Source organism: Colletes latitarsis, chromosome 5 (assembly GCF_051014445.1).
Source record: "Colletes latitarsis isolate SP2378_abdomen chromosome 5, iyColLati1, whole genome shotgun sequence".
In the NCBI taxonomy this organism is placed as follows: domain Eukaryota; kingdom Metazoa; phylum Arthropoda; class Insecta; order Hymenoptera; family Colletidae; genus Colletes; species Colletes latitarsis.
In genome coordinates this window covers 29,799,257-29,817,313 of record NC_135138.1, presented here as the reverse complement: position 1 = coordinate 29,817,313, position 18,057 = coordinate 29,799,257, and the positions used below count along the sequence as shown (strand labels likewise).

Sequence of the window (18,057 nt, the reverse complement as noted above, 5' to 3'; positions counted from 1 at the left end):
TAACTCGTAAAAACCTAATTTCCGCAAGTTTGTACAGATGCCTCCAGAATCATTTTTTTAACAGAAACAACACCTCAGACCCTCTGGTGCTAAAACGCCCAAGTTTGTTGTGGAATAGTTCGTATCATCCACGCTAGATGGATTTCTCGACAAACTTGGACTTTTTAGCACCAGGGGGTTTGAGGTCGGTAAATAAGCGCCATCTAGCGTTGAAGGTAACGAACTATTCCACGACAAACTTGGGCGTTTTAGCACCAGGGGGTTTGAGGTCGAAAAAATAAGCGCCACCTATCGTTGAAAATAACGTACTATTCCACGAAAAACTTGGTCGGCTCTCTCAACTCCCACGAGGCAGTCGGAGAAAATCCCAGCCGGTTAAGCTGCTTACTGCTGTTTTTAATTACCAAGCATTTATTTCTCAATTAACCCTTTGCGAGTAAAACCATTTTGCACATTATTCTAAAGCATTTGTGGTATTCGTTTTCAATGCGATTTAAGTAAGCATGTAATGTATAAGATTTCATTTAAGTTTTTCTTTTCTAGAGAAGATAACGAAAACGCCTATGTATCGGAACAACTATGAAACAAGAGATATAATCATTATTATCCATGGGCTGATTATAGTCAAACACTAATCGGACTTTGAAATGAGAACATAAAACTTAAATGTAAAGTTCCATTTAAATTCATTCAGCCATTTATACTCAATCGTATTAATAATATACATATGTATGCTCATACATGGGAATAATAAAAAAAATTTCTTCTTTTTCAATAATTAAAATCTGATAAGAGGTCTTAAAACGTGTATTTCCGTAAAATAAATTTTACAAAATTTTTTCCCATTATGGGTACTTTGCTTATGTGCGCCTACATAGGTCGAAAAGTAAAAATGCCTGGGCAGTCGAGAATCACGGCTCGAGATTCCAAATCGTATGCCGTAGACGGGAGGTCGGATTTCAGTTGTTAAGAGCGAGAAGGCAAATGTGAGCCTTTCTCTCTCGATTCCCACGAGGCGGACCGAAATTACTTCAGACAGCTTCAGAATAATCGAGAACGAGGGCATGTGTCAGTTTGCCTTTGTCGACTACCCGAAACACAACGAGCTCACGTACGCGTGATCTGGTATGTGTGAGTAGGGCACCGCGTGCTGAATCTTTCATCTATGCAAAGACCTCGGAGGGTCGACAAAGACAAAATGACATATGCCCTCTTTCTCGATTATTCTGAAGCTGCCCAAAGTAAGTTCGGACCGTCTCGTGGGAGTCGAGACAGAAAGGCTCACACTTCACTTCTCGCTCTTGAACAACTAATATCCGACCTCCCGTCAACAGGTCTCCATTGGCCTCTGCTGACCGCTGCTGACCACTCCTGGAATTTCTGACAACGTATAACGATTACGACTGGCTACTGTTAGTCTCTCCCAGCCTCTGCTGACCGCTGCTGACCACTCCTGTTACTTCTGACAACGTATAACGATTACGACTGGCTACTGTTAGCCTCTCCCAGCCTCTGCTGGCCTTTGCTGACCACCGCTTATATTTCTGACAACGTATAACGATTACTACTGACTTCTGCCTGCCTCCGCTGGCCTCTGATGACCACTGCTGGTATCTACATGTCTCTACTGGTGGCGAACTTGAGTTTTCAGGTAATGTGATAAAATTCTTTTATTCAGTTATACCTCTTTTTACCTGAAGTAGACAGTATGACATACAAGATACAACTACATGTACCCTTTTATTTTCCTACAGGCCCCCGTTGGACTCTGCGGACCGCCGCTGACCACTCCTGATACTTCTGACAACGTATAACGATTACGACTGGCTACTGTCAGCCTCTCCCAGCCTCTGCTGCCTTCTACTGACCTATGCTGACCACCGCTTATATTTCTGACAACGTACAACGATTACTGCTGATTTATGCCTGTCTCTGTTGAACTCTGCTGACCACTGCTGGTCTCTACATGCCTCTACTGATGGCTAACTTGAATTATCAGGTAATGTCTCATAAAACTCTTTTACTAAGGTACACCCCCTTTCACGAAGTACAAGACACGACTACATGTACTTTTGAATTTTCCTACAGATCTCCGCTGGCCTTTGCTGACCGCTGCTGACCACTCCTGATACCTCTGACAACGTATAAAGATCAGTACTTGCTACTGCCAGCCTCCTCCAGCTTCTTCTGGCCTCTGCTGACCGCCTCTTATATTTCTGGCAACCTACAAGAATTACTACTGACTTCTGCCACCTTCTGCTGGCCTCTGCTGACCACTGCTGGTCTCTACATGCCTCTACTGATGGCTAACTTGAATTATCAGGTAATGTCTCATAAAACTCTTTTACTAAGGTACACCCCCTTTCACGAAGTACAAGACACGACTACATGTACTTTTGAATTTTCCTACAGATCTCTGCTGGCCTTTGCTGACCGCTGTTGACCAATCCTGATACTTCAGACAATGTATATGGATCACTACTTGCTACTGCCAGCCTTTCCCAACTTCTGCTGGCCTCTGCTGACCACCGCTTATATTTCTGTCAACCTACAACGATTACTACTGACTTCTGCCACCTTCTGCTGGTCTCTGCTAACCGCTGCTGACCACTCCTGATACTTCAGACAACGTGTAAGGATTACTACTTGCTACTGCTTGCCAGCTGGCCTCTGCCAACATCTCCCGACGTCAGTTAATCATCGCTGACCAATACTGATCGTTGCTGACAACTTGTGAAATGATATAATATAATATAATATGTTTATAAGTATCAAAATTTTGTATAATGTAAATCTGTGGCAATAAATGATATAATTTCAAAGAATTCCATGTGTCCTCATCATTTTTACCTTTTCTTTCCTCTCGAAATCATTCCCTTAGCTACAAGATACGTGCCACCTGTTCCCCTACCATGTCCTCCTGATAACAATGTCCAAATTGTCCAAAAACCGTCAGCGCCAGACCTATGGTCGATTAGAGATACTTATTCATTCATTCAGTAAACGTCAGCTCCCGTACTAGCTGCAGAGATAAAAATTTTCTAGTCTAAAATGGACCTGGAACCTTCAGCGCCATAGCTACGGGTCGATAGGTAAACGGCAGCTCCGCATACTAGCTGCCAGAGGCAAAAATTTTCAAAGTTCCGCGGAAAGATTTCAAATCTGGCGCCGCCTAGGCTTTCTCACAAGTGCTCGCTCGGGCCTTCGTTTCTATATATACACTCGTTAACCCAACTCTAAATGGGCCATTTCATGACATGCCTTCCTAGCAGCAACATCTCCAGCAGCAGCGGAGCCGGCAGGAGCTGGTCCTCCCCTGGAGGGGGGGTGGGGGTCCGGCCAGGTCTGGCTGGCGGTCTCCCACCCAGTGGGGGGGGGGGGGGGGGGGGGTCGCTGCAAAATTTTCGGGATGTTCCTTCCCGAAAATTTTCTAAGTTCCACGGCTGGCAGGAGACAACAACAATGGCGGATGATGACCAGCGACGATCATCCAGAAAAATTTCTAAGTTCCACAGCGAGCACGAGGCACCTGGCGGTTGACGGCTGCCAGGAGAGATGGAAGGCGGGCTGCGATGTTCCTCCAGAAAAATTGCAAAGTCCCGGGAAAGATTTCAGGGGGGACCGCTTTAAAATTTTTGCCGAAAAATTCAGGCCGGAATTTTTGCCGCTGCCTGAAACTTCCGAGAAATTTCAGGGTTTTCCGAGAAGTTTCAGGGATGTCGCTAAGTTTCAGGGAGCTCGATAAGTTTCAGGGATTCCGAGAAATTTCAGGGATTCCGAGAATTTTCAGGAATTCTTAGAAATGACGTCATTTCCAGGAATTCGCAAAAATTCCTGGCAGCGGGAAATTTGAAATCTTTCTGGGGAACTTAGAAAATTTTAAAAGATTCGGAGTGTCTTATAACTAAGGGAATGATTTCGATAGGAAAAGAAGGGTAAAAATGATGAGAACACATAGAATTCTTTGAAATTATATCATTTATTGCCATAGATTTACATTATACAACACTTTAATACATATAAACATATTATATTATATTACATCGTGTCACAATTTGTCAGCAACGGTCAGCAGTGGTCAGCGATGGTCAGCTAACGTCGGGAGATGTTGGCAGAGGTCAGCAGAGGGTGGCAGTAGCCAGTAGTAATCGTTGTACGTTGCCAGAAATATAAACGGTGATCAGCAGTGATCAGCAGCGGTCAGCAGAGGCCAGCTTAGGCCAGGGGACGCTGGCAGAGGTTAACAGAGGAAGGCAGGAGTCGTAGTAATCGTTGTCCGTTGCCAGAAATATAAGCGGTGGTCAGCAGAGGCCAGCAGTGGCAAGCAGAGATCACCAGGGGCGAATAGTAGCAAGTAGTAAGCGTTATATGTTGTCAGAAGCATCAGAGGTGGTCAGCAGCGGTCAGCAGAGACGAGCAGAGGCATGCAGTGGCAAGCAGAGATCAGCAGAGGCGAACAGTAGCATGTAGTAATTGTTATACGATGTCAGAAGCATTAGAGGTGGTCAGCAGTGTTCAGCAGAGGCCAGCAGAAACCTGCAAAGACAAGCAGAGACTTGTAGGGGCATGCAGTAATAAGTATTATTCGTTATACATTATCAGAAATACCTGCAGTGGTCAGTAGCGTTCGGCAGAGGCCAGGAAAGTTCAGCAGAGGCAAGCACACGCTGACAGAGATCAGCAAAGATCATCAGAGGTTAGCAGAAGTCAGTAGTAATCGTTATAGGTTGTCAGAAATATAAGCGATGGTCAGCAGAGTCCAGCAGAGGCAAGCAGTAATCAGGAGCAGTCGGTAACAGTCGCTGTATGGTGTAAAAAGTTGTCGGGAGTTCTGTACTTTTGTCAGCACTGGTCATCAGAGGTCATCAGAGGCAAATAGAAACCAGTAGTAATTTGGAAAGTTCAGTAATGAACTCTAGGAAAGGCAAGTAAAAATATCTGGGCAGTCGAGATTCCGAATCGTATGCCGTAGTCGGGAGGTCGGATTTCAGTTGTTAAGAGCGAGAAGGCAAATGTGAGCCTTTCTCTCTCGACTCCCACGAGGCGGCCCGAAATTACTTCGGGCAGCTTCGGAATAATCGAGAAAGAGGGCATGTGTCAGTTTGCCTTTGTCGACTACCCGAAACTCCACGAGCTCACATACGCGTGACCTTCCATGTGTGAGTAGGGCACCGGGTGCTGAATCTGGCATCTGTGCTCACGTATGCGTGATCTGGCATCTCTGGTCAGCATTGCCAGCAGTGATTGCTATTAAATCACTGGTTAAACACTATGTTTTGTACCTATAAAAATATTCGGCTGTATACTTTTGAAATTTAAAATCCGACCCATACTTTGTATCAGAATGGCATATAATATTTAGTTCGTCATAAAAAGATTGATACGATTATCTCAAAACATATCGAGGAAAATCATTATTAATGAATTTCTGCAACAATTAATTCTTCTGTTTCGTTCATATTACAAGAATAAAAACACTTCTTATTGAAAAATGCTGCAGCGTGCACGATATTGACAAAGAGTGGACTCTCTTTTTAATTTATTACATTCCAATCTCAAAGTATTTTGATTTTAAAAAATGGTAAACTACTACTACTAACTTCGTAAAACATAATAACTGCATTGATTCATAAATATACTCGAAGCAAGCATAGTTTGATTAATATAATTATGTTATTTCTCTATGAATTAAAGATAGTGGACGGTCGGAATAAAAGTTTCGTTTCTGGAGTGCATTTATGCTTGTTTTTTACTGCGAACAAGTCGACGGTATAAGGTTTCCCATCTATGTAAAATGCTCGTTCAGTGGAAAGGAGGCATTCTGATCCTTCGTGGCAGAGAATGTTTTTATTCCTTAATATCCGTGATAATATCGTCGATTTTTTGATTCGACAACCGTTCACTTCTTCCGTACGATCGTCCCGTTAAATGTGATCGTCAGTCATGGACATACGTGGCATAGAAGTTACGAATCAATTGCGAGTAAGTAAGAACGTCCGAACTTCTAACTGGGCATCGTAGACTCCTAGTCACCTAGTCGTGTTTAACAGCTTCGAATGAGGAACATTGTAGGATTATCACGTTTTAATATCCTTGCACTCGTTCATTATCGTTCTTACCCGGTTTTATATATTACTTTCAACATTCCTGTAATCGTTTTTATTTTAAAATACAAGGGTAACAACGCTCGGTGCATCGTTCGATTAGTTTTGTAATAACTTTGCGCACGAACACTATGCAATCGTAATTATCGTGGGAAATCGAAGGGGTAGTGTATGGGATATTGTAAAATTGTATAAATAACGGAAATATTAGGCCTGCCAATTCTTTTATTTTGCAGTTTAAACTTTGCAGTTCGATAACGCGAGTTGCATGATATTTAATTGTTAGTCGACCTGTATAGAATTAAAAATATATCATGTAATTTACTAGTCAGCTTTACTATATCTCATTTCATAGTTTGTTGATATATTTATTATTATTCTTTCAGAGCGCCATTCGTGCTAAACTATTAGAATTAGGAGTACGATACGATGAAGAGTTACCAGATTATATTTTAGTAATGGTTGTAAATAAAAAATCTCGCCAGCAAATGCACGATGATCTAAATCTGTTTTTGGAAAGCTGTACAACACCATTTGTCGATTGGTTACACGATCAAGTATTGAAAAAGTTACAGAAGGTTACTGTAGCAAAGAAGAAATCGTTAAGAGAATTTGTGCCTACGGTTGTTGTTAAGCAGGAAGAGGAAAGGAAAAAGAAAAAATCATCTACAACCTCTTTCTTGGATGATCAAGTCATTATTCCAGCTATAGACAAGCCTCCTAATAAAAATGTAAAGGATGACAAGTCTATCAACAAACAAAGCGTGAAACCATCTGTGTCTATTCAGAAGTTGGACACAGTTCCAATTAAAATTATAGATAAGTCTGCAAAGAGTGCAAATCATGAGAACAAATTGGATAGTGGGATAAATCATAGTGTTCCTCAACAGTCTCTGACAAGAAGAATGCAATCAAATGATAATCAAAATGGAAATACGCCTAAAGAAATATCTATCTTTGAGACTTCTAACATTAAATCTGGAGAGTCTCATGTCGAATCAGAATTGGATAATACATTGTCTAGAAGTCTAAAAAGGCCGTTAGAAACATCAAATAATTATCGTGATAATTTAGAGAAAAAACAAATTGAAATAAAGCGATCGAAGATCGAAGGGGAGGAAGAAACTACAACGGAGGACAGTACAAAGAAATTGAAGTCTTGTATTAATAAACCAAAGGTTACCTCTGTTGTTTCTGTTAAAACTCGCCTTGGTATAACATCTCCTAGAAAGAAATTCGAAGTTCACAGAGAAAAAATGGACAATGAAAGTCGTTACAAACAGAATGAAAAGCGCATCGAGAAGCATCGTTTCGATAATACTCGCAATAATAACTTTCAGAAAGGAAGAAACTTCGATATGGAGGAACGTATAAAGAGAAATCGTGAAACTGAATTGAAGCATAATGAATTGGACAAGGCTAGCGATATTAAGATTCGATTATGCAATTCTAAAGTGGAGAAAGTACCTAAAAGTATAGAGTTAAGAGAGAAAGTGAATATTAATTTAAAATCAAAATCGATAGAGAAAACGACGGGCACGATTAAAGATCGTTTAGGGATTGCAAGTATCAATAAATTGCAGAAACAATTAGGGAGTAAAGAACCGCCGGAGTTTAAAAGCAAACTTTTAGAGCAAGATCGTGATACTTTAAGTAATAATAAAAACATAAAAAATAGATTGGGACCATTAAAAAATAATTTTAGGTCGGTAAGCATTAAAGCTGGTTTTAATTCGGCGATCAGACGATCCCAGAGTAGTGAAGATGACGATTATCTGAATCTGGGCGCGGAAGAAGAACTAGACGATGTCGAGCAATCCGCGGGAAATTCCGGACCTATCAAATCCCACATAATAGCTGTAAATAAATCTGCACCAATCAAGACTGAAAGGAAACGATTAAAATTGTTGGAAAAAACAAGCAAAGAATCCAGTGACGCGGAAGACATCGATGATACTAAAATACCCAGCAAAGTAATTGTAACACCAAGACCTTTGAAACCGCTACAACCAACGCAAAAGCGTGCTACACAGTCGCTTCTGTTGAGAGCTGTTGCAGAGGCCAACCAATCTGTTGTTACGCAAAAGAATCCAGAACCGTGTTTATTGGATAAAAAACAAACACTAAAACGTCTTAAACCTGCTGCTGTTCGAGACGTAGGTCAAAATTTATCGGTTCACCTTAATTCCAACAAGAGATTGGTCATGGAGAAGATACAAGTTGAATTAAATACGGATGTTACGGAAACAAAATCGAAGTCTTGTAAGTACGTTTTCAGGACATAAACACGTATTACGCCTAAAATTTGTTTATATAATAAATTTAATATGGTACGGTTTATAGATGTACATCAATCGGTTACCGAGGAACACATGGGGGTTGTAATGTCCTTGTTTCAAAGGAGCGACGACAACCAGAAATTTTTGGTCACTTTGAACGGATACAACAATAATCTTACGAAGGAGAAAACAGCGTCCGATGACGACGAACGTTTAGAAATGGAGGTAGCTATTAACAACACTAATTTCGTGATACTTGCCCGTTAAATTTGTCCGATGCACATTTCTTGACTTTCTTTACCAATTCAATGAGTTATCATTTGATACTACTTTTATAAATCGTATTTGAAGGTAAATGAAGACGATGAACTTGTGCTTTTAACAACACAAAATGATGTGTATGCTCAGAATGAGTCAGAAACATCTGTTTTTCAAGTAACCGAAATGGAAGATGAGGAGGACGCGAGTGGAAAAGAAAGAGCAGAAGAGAATAACGAAAATTGTAACACCGAGAATGTCGAGAAGACTACCGAGGAAGTACCGAGAAAGAGAAGAAAATTAAGTCCTATTGTGTATAACAGATCTCATTCGCCCAGTCCCGCGGACGCCAAGTCCAGCACGATACCAGCGAATCCAATATTAACCAAACGTAAGTAACGTGATTACATCGCTTATTAAAAACACAGTATGAGAATCTATTTGCATTTTTTATTCTTTCCAGGTTTAGACAAGAAGCCATTAACCGAAAATGCAGTAACAGTTATAGACAAGTCGAAGGAGAAGTGTAGATATTGGCCAAATTGTACGTTAGGAAATAAGTGCGCGTATCTTCATCCACTCGTTATGTGCAGGTTGTTTATTTATTCGATATTTATACTGCCCCCGTATTGCAGTCGTTTAATTATTTTGTTTTCATTGCAGTGCGTTTCCTGCGTGTAAATTCGGAGACAAGTGCGCTTACAAACACCCGAAATGCAAATTCGGCTTATCGTGCACCAAGTTGGGATGCGTGTTTTCTCATCCCGCTCAACAGTGCAAGTATCATCCATTCTGCACTAAACCGGCTTGTCCGTATTCACATCCGCCGCCAGTGGCCGTTGAAGCGTCAAGTCAAAGAGCAAAATTCACATGGCGCAGACGAGACTGAGCCACAACATTGTACAGATATACAAATTCCCCTTCCCTCTAGCGATAGGTCAACCAAAATATTGGACAGGGATACCATCACGATCTGAACATTCCGTTTTCAACAAAGCGATATTTAAAGGGTTACTGCAGGACGATCGGCTGGACAACACGGTAGCTTTTGATAATTTTTGAGTCAAGTATGTACTAAATATTTGTCCATTTGTCCTCGAAATCGTACAAGTTTTGTCCAAAACGGTATACCCAATCACGTAGAGCCTGAACTAATGAGAAACGCGAGCTAATTAGTAACAAAACTATGACGTAAATAATGGTTGTATCAAGTTGAAGCGATGTGTCTAAAAAATGGCATATCAAACTATAATAACCTAATTGTAGTAAATATTCTCACACTTTAAAGACAACCTAGTTGAGGTTATGTTTCCTTTGTTCTGTTATGTCGTATAGGTCTATGTTTTATCAAATTCAATAAAGTATAGGTTGTAAAATTATGTTATTCGTATTTTGATGTGCACTATTTTAGTTTTTTTCGTGTTACGATGGAAAAAACGCAGAAGTTGACGAATTGATGATCAAATACGTTTTCAACCTCTACGCGATCGGCCACAACTTATAAAGGAAAAAATCCCGAAAACTATTTATTTTTTAGCCTGTCGTAATGTCGTAACCCCTTGAAAAGTAATAACGAGATTTATAGACGCCGACGAAGCGAAATGTATCAGTAGATCAATACTGCCAATTGCGTTTGGACGCATACTTGAAAACTCTCATTTTTCACTCAGGAATTTAGTAAATGTTTTAATTGTCCCGAAGCTTTGTATCGTACTGTCGCTATGTATTTAGGAATAAAATGAATACCGAGAAGTAGGATAACCGTGACAAGTTTTATCTGACCGGACATGTATTTTGTGTACGATTTATTCGTAATGTGAAAATTGTTTGCGATGATATCCCTATCCAGGTGGAAAAGCGATGTTCTAGTTTGTACAGAAAGTACCTTTCTCCCACGAAAAGAAGACACAGCGCGTTTACATCCCCACTCCTGTTGCAGTCCGCTGACTCACAAGGTATTGGTCGAAAACAGTGACGAAGATCGGTAACAGCCAATCAGCGGACTGCAGCAAGTGTGGGGATGTAAAGAAGCTGTGACTTCTCGTGGAAGGACAAAAGGGTATTCTTTCGATCTCAAACTTCGGAGGAATTCTCGACAGTCGATTCTCTCTTAATCTGTATTATATATTGTATATCGGTACACGCGAACGGACGTGTACCGATATCGTGACATGGCTTGCATTTGTTGAGTAACGATCAACATTTAGCACTGTAGCTTTATCTTTTACCATTCGCGATGTCCAGTCGAATGGATCGCGAATCCTGTTCGTTTCACTCGGTGTTCACGTTTCATGAAATACTCGACGTTAATACCTACACGTTTGACAAATAATACAAATGATATGTTGAAAGGTGGAAAAGACACTTTTTTGATTCATCGAATGATACGAGTCGGATGCGTTGTATCTTGCATAATAAAAAAGAAACTGTTTCACGTGCATTCGAAATTATTACGAGCTCTATTTATTACTTGATGGCTGTGCAATAATCATCGTAATGATTTCATTTTCAATCGAAAAGATTGCACTTACACTAATTTATAATTTATGTTGTCGTACGCGAACGTAGCACGAAATGAAGAAACAGATACTTTTATTAACCATTTGGAACACTCTGAAGTCGAAACGCTAATTAACGCGTCCGATCCGTTGAGTATTATAAAGATATAAATCTTGTATAAACGACTATAAATACACGATTGTGTCTGTAAATTTAAAGAAAAAATCATTCACTTTGATTGTCCAAGCTGCAGCCCGTACCAAACGTCGATCGTTTCGCAATCGACTGTACAATATAACATTATTTCGTTCTCGTTTACGCGAACAAAATGCTTCCTACTTTCGATCGATACACCGATTACAGCTAGGATGGCCCATAAGTTTTCGTTATTTTCTTTTTCATTGAAAATTCCATCGTAAATGACAATGAATAAAGATTATAGTTCGACGTCGAAGACTATTACATTAAAAAATAAAATACAGGGTGTTTGGCCACCCCTGGGAAAAATTTTAATGGGAAATTTTAGGGACCAAAAACAGACGAAAATCAAAAATACCAATTTGTTGATTGAGATTTCGTTAAAAAATTATTAACGTTTAAAGTTCCGCCTGTAGAACGACAATCTGCGAACAACAGTGATTCTCACTCACGAAACTATATGACTATCGATACGTCGCTAAGTAGAGTTTCTCATCCTGACTGAGAACCACTATCTCGTGCACACAGCTGTTCGCAAATTGTCGTTCTACAGGCGGAACTTTAAACGTTAATAACTTTTTAACGAAGCCTCAATCAACAAATTTGTATTTTTGATTTTCGTCTTATTTTGGTCTCTAGAATCTTCCATTAAAATTTTTCCCTATGATACCGAATGCCCTGTATAATATAATAAGTTTGTATTATTAATTAATGGAATGAATTTAGTCGGTTAGAAAAGTTCAGCAAAAACGATGACAGGCACAACGAAAGAACTCGTGGACCACCCTAATTCAATTACTCGGCTGTACTTTTTCGTACTTGATTAAATTTTGTTAAGTATATATATTTCGTTTTATATAAATGTATTAACGATACTGTAACGATAGCGTGAAAGCAACTTCATTTTTACATTCATTATCGTCTACATGGTAGAAATTTTTGTAAAGATGAGTTTCGCAACGATGCGTCTCGCTTGTAAGTTTGCACTTTGTCCGGGATCCTTGTATACGCGTGTACGTAGACAATTTGCCACGATAAACTTGTATTTACAACGCATTCACGTGTGTCTGTAACTCAGCGCCTGTGCTTCGTGCCTAACGAAGCCGACCATTCCTTTACCTGTGCAACAATAACTGACCTACATCATCGTGTCTTTCAGGTGCACAACGAGTTCTCGGAAAATTTCAACGAAAAGAGCGCCCAAGAAACTGGAAAACAATTTATCGACGACTGTACGCGTTTCGGAAATTCTCAGTTTGTTTTTAAGGGGTAAGACCACTGTAAAAACCGGAAATAAAGCGTTTTCTTTTTTCTTTGGATGGATGGAAAAGTAAGAGGATAATAATATTCAAGAATGTTATTAACAAAAAAAATATTTATTCAAAAATAGTTCAAAATGACGACGCTGGAGCCATTCTCGCGAAGCGTGTTTTGAATTTGAGGCGCTCTGCAGTACGCAAATTCGTATCTGGAAAAAAACAATGTTCTCTTAATCTACATGAGTATAGCTAGAGAAATACTTAGGGGATTTTTGAAACATTAATTTGTGTGTGATTGGCGAGCATTTGAAGTAGAAAGTTCAATTTTGTACAAAAAATGGGGCAATCATTTATCAATAAATAATGTTAAAATTAATTAAATTATTTACGTATTTCTCTAGCTATACTCATGTATATTAAGAGAAAATTTTTTGTTTTTTTTCAGATACAAATTCGTGGCAATTACACTGAGCGCCTCAAATTCAAAACACGCCTCGCGAGAATGGCTCCAACGTCGTCATTTTGCACTATTTTTGTAACACTTAACGACATGGTTAATAACATTCTTGGATATTATTATCCTCTTACTTTTCCATCCATCCAAAAAAAACGCTTTATTTTAGGTTTTTACAGTGATCTTACCCCTTAATCCTATTTGAAGAGGCTGTTGAAATTTATAAAGAGATCCATTTTGATAATTTGGTCCATACTCGTGCATTTGTATCCGAGAGCTGCGTCAGTGATGTAAGAGGGATTCCTGTGCACGTTTCAGTAACTGCTTACACGTAATAGCAAGCGTTCATTATACTGCAGTCTACAGTATTATTTTCGTACGGTGACAATGTTCGTAGAACGTCGAAAATGAAAACGATCTTTGTACAAACACCGTGACTCATCGGGAGGGCTCGAAACCTTACGAGATAACGATTCACGAAAACAAAGGAAGAGCAAACAGTACAGAGAAACTTCTCAAAAAGAAAAAAGAAATAGAACCTCCTTTGGCTTTATTTTTATCGTCTAGTCTTTAAGCGTTTAGGAGTTTTAAGTTATCAAGATTCTCGTCCTAATTTTAATACATATATTCCTGTAACCCTCTAGTTAATTAAAACATACCCTCGTTCGATCGCCAATTCTTTTGTACTTGTTCCAAGTACCAGTATCTGTATAAATGTAAACAGTAGATATATAAAAAAAACACCAGCTTCGTACACCTATATGATAATAGTGGTAATTAAACGGTTACTTCCAGAGTAATTTTGTGTAAGTTGAAATAGGAATTATTATTTCCTTCTTACGTTAATAATTGGCGTGTTCTTTCACCTAAGAAATTACTTCCCAAGCAACCTGCAACTAGTTAAAAATTGTACTTCTTGAATTACCAGTCGATGTAATCTGTAAACTAAAACGCGGAAGAGAAGATTCAATCGTCTTGTATAATACACTATCGTTCGATCATCAAGTTTTCAATAATTTCTGAAGCAACGTTATCTGTACAAGCATAAACATCGGATACAAAAAATAGTCTTTCGAATAACATTGGACGAAAATTAGATTTTCTGCGAAAAGAGACGAAATTTAGTACAGTTTGACGTGAGTTATTTAATTCGATAACTCCATGAGCTCCATAAGGAAATTTCAGAAAATCCTCGGTCGTTGTGGACGTATCCTCTGCGCTTATCTTATCTCACGAATTGACACGGTGCCTCTCGTCAGAGCTCTCCGTTGTTCCGTTTAGTTTTCTTCTGGGACTCGTGTGGTTAGGCGAATCACGTGAAACTGCTCTCACGAACGTGATTCACAGTTTCGACATTGCGTGTCGTTCCCTGAAAGAAACTTCGGATCTCTTCGCGGGGAATTGAAAGATCAGCGAAATTTACGACACGGAATTTCCATCGTCGTTTCGATCGAATTTTTCGATTCTTGAGAGTACGTGACTTTGTATCTCTGGAGATTTTGGTGCAGGATTCTCGTTTCATCTGGCGTCCATCTTCCCGAGGAGGGTGAGTATTTCGCGAGAATATAATTACTTATAAAGGTTTATTCAAGTTAAATATTCTGTAGAGCTTCTGAAAATTAAAATGTTCTTGGTCGTTGTAGTTTTCTTCATTTTATATACAACTGCGGATTATTATTGAACAGATCTACGCTAAATTAATCTGGAATATAATTATTCACAAATGTTCTAACGTTTTCGAAGCATGTAAATAATTAACGAAGTAGAAAAATTTATCAGTATTATAAATATTCTGCGAATCCAGTAACTGATAAGTGCAACGAAGATCATCGAATTCTAAGCAGATGGAGCACGTGGAATCGCGGATCATCGATATAATCTATACAGAACTGCACGATAACGAATAACCGAGTAAAATATCTTACTGTTGCATCCAGTCAAGAATAATACTACAGATTTATGTAATAAAAATTCTGTACGAATCTGTTAATTGGAACGCGTAGATCGATTTCTAGAGTTCGAATATAGGGAGGATTCTGCAGGCGTTGAAATCTGAATTCCGTAGAAATGGCACGATTATCGTAAAGGAAGTCAAACCATTTTGAAGGTGTGGTTTCTGAGAGTGACCAATGATGTACCTTTCTGCCAAAAGGTCCTTAGAAAGAGAAAGTGAGAGTTAACTACCCTCTTTCTGAAGGGTGGTTGTTGCGGGTCATATAAAGCTGGCACGAAGATTAACCTGATCATACGGGTCTCCAGCCTTGGAAGCGTCCTCCACACCTGGAAAAAGGCTTGATGGGCGTCCACGAAGCTGAAGGAAAGGTCACTTTGGACTGCACCATGGGCTACGAACTGGAAATCACAAACGAGGTTTGTCAGTTATTTTTTTAATAATTTTTGGTGGAATTAATCATATTTCGGACTATAAGATTTGATAGACTTTGGCTTTAGAGTGTTTCTCTAACAACGAGCTAACGTTCTTATCAGCGACTAGGATACGTGTACGAGAGTCGTCTGAAAAGTTTTGTGCCTAACATAGAAACAAGTATTTTTCCGGTTAAATATAGCTTCATTTTTCAACATACTCTTCTCTTAAGTCAATACACTTTTCCCAGCGATGCTGTAACACTTTTAACCCTTCCAAATAGTAGTCTTGTCTAGCAAAATAGGCAATGAGGTTTGCGATGACCTCGTTCGATTGAAATCTCTGTCCTCCAAGCGATATTTTAAGCTTAGGAAAGAGGAAAATATCGTTGGAAACGCAATTCGTGAATTTTGGTCATGGCGACCGCGAAAGTGCTGGTCTATCTTTACAAAAATACTGACATCGATTGACACAAATGGCTGGCAAACAACAACTGAGCGTACAAAATTGCTGAAATTTTCACAGGTACTTGTCAAAGCATATACCATTCTAGTACTAGAATGGTTTTGACGAGAAATACCGCTTTCGAGTCGAGGCTCAAAACTTTTCAGACGACCTTCTTAAATATTTTTTTAACACTAGATTTACGGAAGCCGTCAATTTGACGGATGTCAGATTCCATATTTAAAATTGCAGGACACGTAAATATTTTTTAACAACTTATGTTGAATTTGATTGATGCAATGGCATGAATACATATTCTAATTAAAAGAAAAATCGTATTTTAAGGTAATCGTCAACATGAGAGGTATCAATAAATATACGTGCTATCAATGCTCGTAAATCTAGTGTTAAGAGACCAGAGACAAAGGACTCGCATTCGATAAAAAAAATCACGGTGAATGTATTTTCTTTTGGTCCTCAGAGATATTTGAAGGGCATCGCCGATATCCCAGAGTGTCGAGGACAGATCAATCTGGACATCGATTACAGAGATTTCCCAGAGGAGAAAATCTGGAGCCCGAGAGAGGAGGTGAACGAATGGGTTCCACTTTACGTCTTTATGGCTCGTTCCGTTCTCACGTTCGTTCAAGAGAACCACGGTATTCCCAATCGAGAAGCCATGGAGAACTCCTGCACCGGTTACGCGGAACAATACATCACCGACATCCTCCACGACTCGGAATATATACCGGAAGTCGCCTTAAAGACCGTCCTCACGAAAGAGTTGCCCCGAAAGCTGGTTGCGAGATGGACCAGCGACGAAATCGTAAGTCCGTACCATCGTTTCCTCTCCCCAAAGAATTATAAAATTATCACACGGTGCAATTTTCCAGGAACTTTTCATCCAAGGAATCGTCAGACACGGGAAGAACTTTGCGAAGATACAGAAGGATCTGCTGCCCCGGAAGGACACGGTAAATTTGAGGCCATTTGAACAAAATCAGATTTAAGTTTGAAAAATCTACTGCGTGAAATTTTGAACTATCCACAATTTTGCAGAAGGACATCGTGGATTTCTATTACGCGTGGAAATGGTCCGAGTCGGCAAAGCAGCTGAGGAACTACCGACGTCGACGTCGCCCGACGACGAAGCGACGCTTTCCGTCGATCGGCTGTATTTTTGGCGAACTTTCGACCCCGAGAATCGTCACACGCAGCGCGACCGCCGCGTCCAGGATGTCCTCCCTCCGCGAGAACGAGGAGAGCCAGTTCCTCGACCTCGCAAAGTCCACCAAAAGCTCGAGCTTCGTCACGAAGAGAAAACGAAACTCGCTCGTGATTCGATGATGCGACGTACAGCTACGGGTAACCCCCGTTTTTCAGTCAAATAGGTTCCTATTTCGCGTGCATCTAAATACATTGATACCCATGTGCTTCTTAATAAAAATTGGACAATTGCAATGCCACTATCAATAATGTCACATTTCTTCTGGGTTCAGAGGATCGTTGTTCTTTATCAATTGTACAATTGTTATGGAGAATTCTGTTTAGTTTATGTCGGTTCTTACAATTTTCCATGGTACAGAGATCAAGTAGAGCACCTCCCCCTTCAGTGACGTTCACTTGGACGTAGAAAACTAATTGTAAGTCCCATTTTTGAGGAGTGGGGAAAGATGACGTGGGGGGCCTCTGCTCTCATGCACCGTGCAGAGTGGTGGGAGGAGCAACGAGTGTTGCTATTGTTCCGTTGCTTCCCCCACCATAGCACGTGTGCGGGTTAGCAGTGAGCCCCGAATGGGTTTAATGTTCCTTGTACAATATCCATTGTGCAATATGTAGTTAATATGATCGTATATACTTTTACTGTATAGAATATATAATAAGAAGCACCGATTGTACTAACGGAAAGAACATATTCAAATGCAGAATAAATAGTTATGAACCCAATGTTGTTGTGTGTGTATTATAATATACTCTTTCAGCTGATATGTCGTCAATTTAATCAATTTATTAAAATTTTACTTAGGTCTGAGACTTGTAAATCGAGTTATTTAAGAGGCCCCTTACAAGAATCGAAACGATATCGTAAGGTGGTTGTAATTACTTACATCATTCTTCTAATATATCGTACGAGCGTACTTTGTAATACAATATTACATAACATAAATAAACAACTAGTATATTATTTATTTTACCA

At 39.7% G+C, this 18,057-nt stretch overlaps 2 protein-coding genes across 7 annotated transcripts in view; both read left to right on the top strand.

The window, feature by feature from the left end:
- The window catches only part of Nab2 (Nuclear polyadenosine RNA-binding 2), a 113,102-nt gene extending 99,202 nt beyond the window's left edge, over positions 1-13,900 (top strand). Inside the window, exons 7-12 of the mRNA XM_076765644.1 lie at positions 5,695-5,982; positions 6,491-8,366; positions 8,448-8,608; positions 8,735-9,032; positions 9,105-9,234; positions 9,305-13,900. Of these exons, the coding sequence (XP_076621759.1) occupies positions 5,944-5,982; positions 6,491-8,366; positions 8,448-8,608; positions 8,735-9,032; positions 9,105-9,234; positions 9,305-9,530 (2,730 nt within the window). The 5' untranslated portion in view covers positions 5,695-5,943 and the 3' untranslated portion in view covers positions 9,531-13,900. The remainder of the gene's footprint in view (positions 1-5,694; positions 5,983-6,490; positions 8,367-8,447; positions 8,609-8,734; positions 9,033-9,104; positions 9,235-9,304) is intronic.
- A 228-nt stretch (positions 13,901-14,128) lies between these two features.
- LOC143341715 (arginine-glutamic acid dipeptide repeats protein) lies at positions 14,129-17,824 on the top strand. 6 transcript variants are annotated; one of them, XM_076764813.1, is made up of 6 exons: positions 14,129-14,597; positions 14,659-14,962; positions 15,055-15,421; positions 16,342-16,686; positions 16,754-16,834; positions 16,920-17,824. In XM_076764813.1, the coding sequence occupies exons 3-6, from the start codon at positions 15,347-15,349 to the stop codon at positions 17,205-17,207; spliced, it is 789 nt and encodes a 262-aa protein (XP_076620928.1). In that variant the 5' UTR covers positions 14,129-14,597; positions 14,659-14,962; positions 15,055-15,346; the 3' UTR covers positions 17,208-17,824. The 6 variants fall into 6 exon arrangements, with proteins under 6 accessions (XP_076620928.1, XP_076620931.1, XP_076620926.1 ...); XM_076764816.1 differs by having other exon boundaries at positions 14,633-14,962; positions 15,204-15,421; XM_076764811.1 differs by having other exon boundaries at positions 14,633-14,962.
- Positions 17,825-18,057: the final 233 nt, after the last annotated feature.

Excerpts from the sequence above, each read along its gene's own strand:
- LOC143341715 (XM_076764815.1), top strand. The coding sequence starts at position 15,347 with ATGGGCGTCCACGAAGCTGAAGGAAAGGTCACTTTGGACTGCACCATG. Across the intron at positions 16,687-16,753 it reads GATGGACCAGCGACGAAATC|GAACTTTTCATCCAAGGAAT; the intron begins GTAAGTCCGTAC and ends GCAATTTTCCAG. Across the intron at positions 16,835-16,919 it reads TGCTGCCCCGGAAGGACACG|AAGGACATCGTGGATTTCTA; the intron begins GTAAATTTGAGG and ends ACAATTTTGCAG.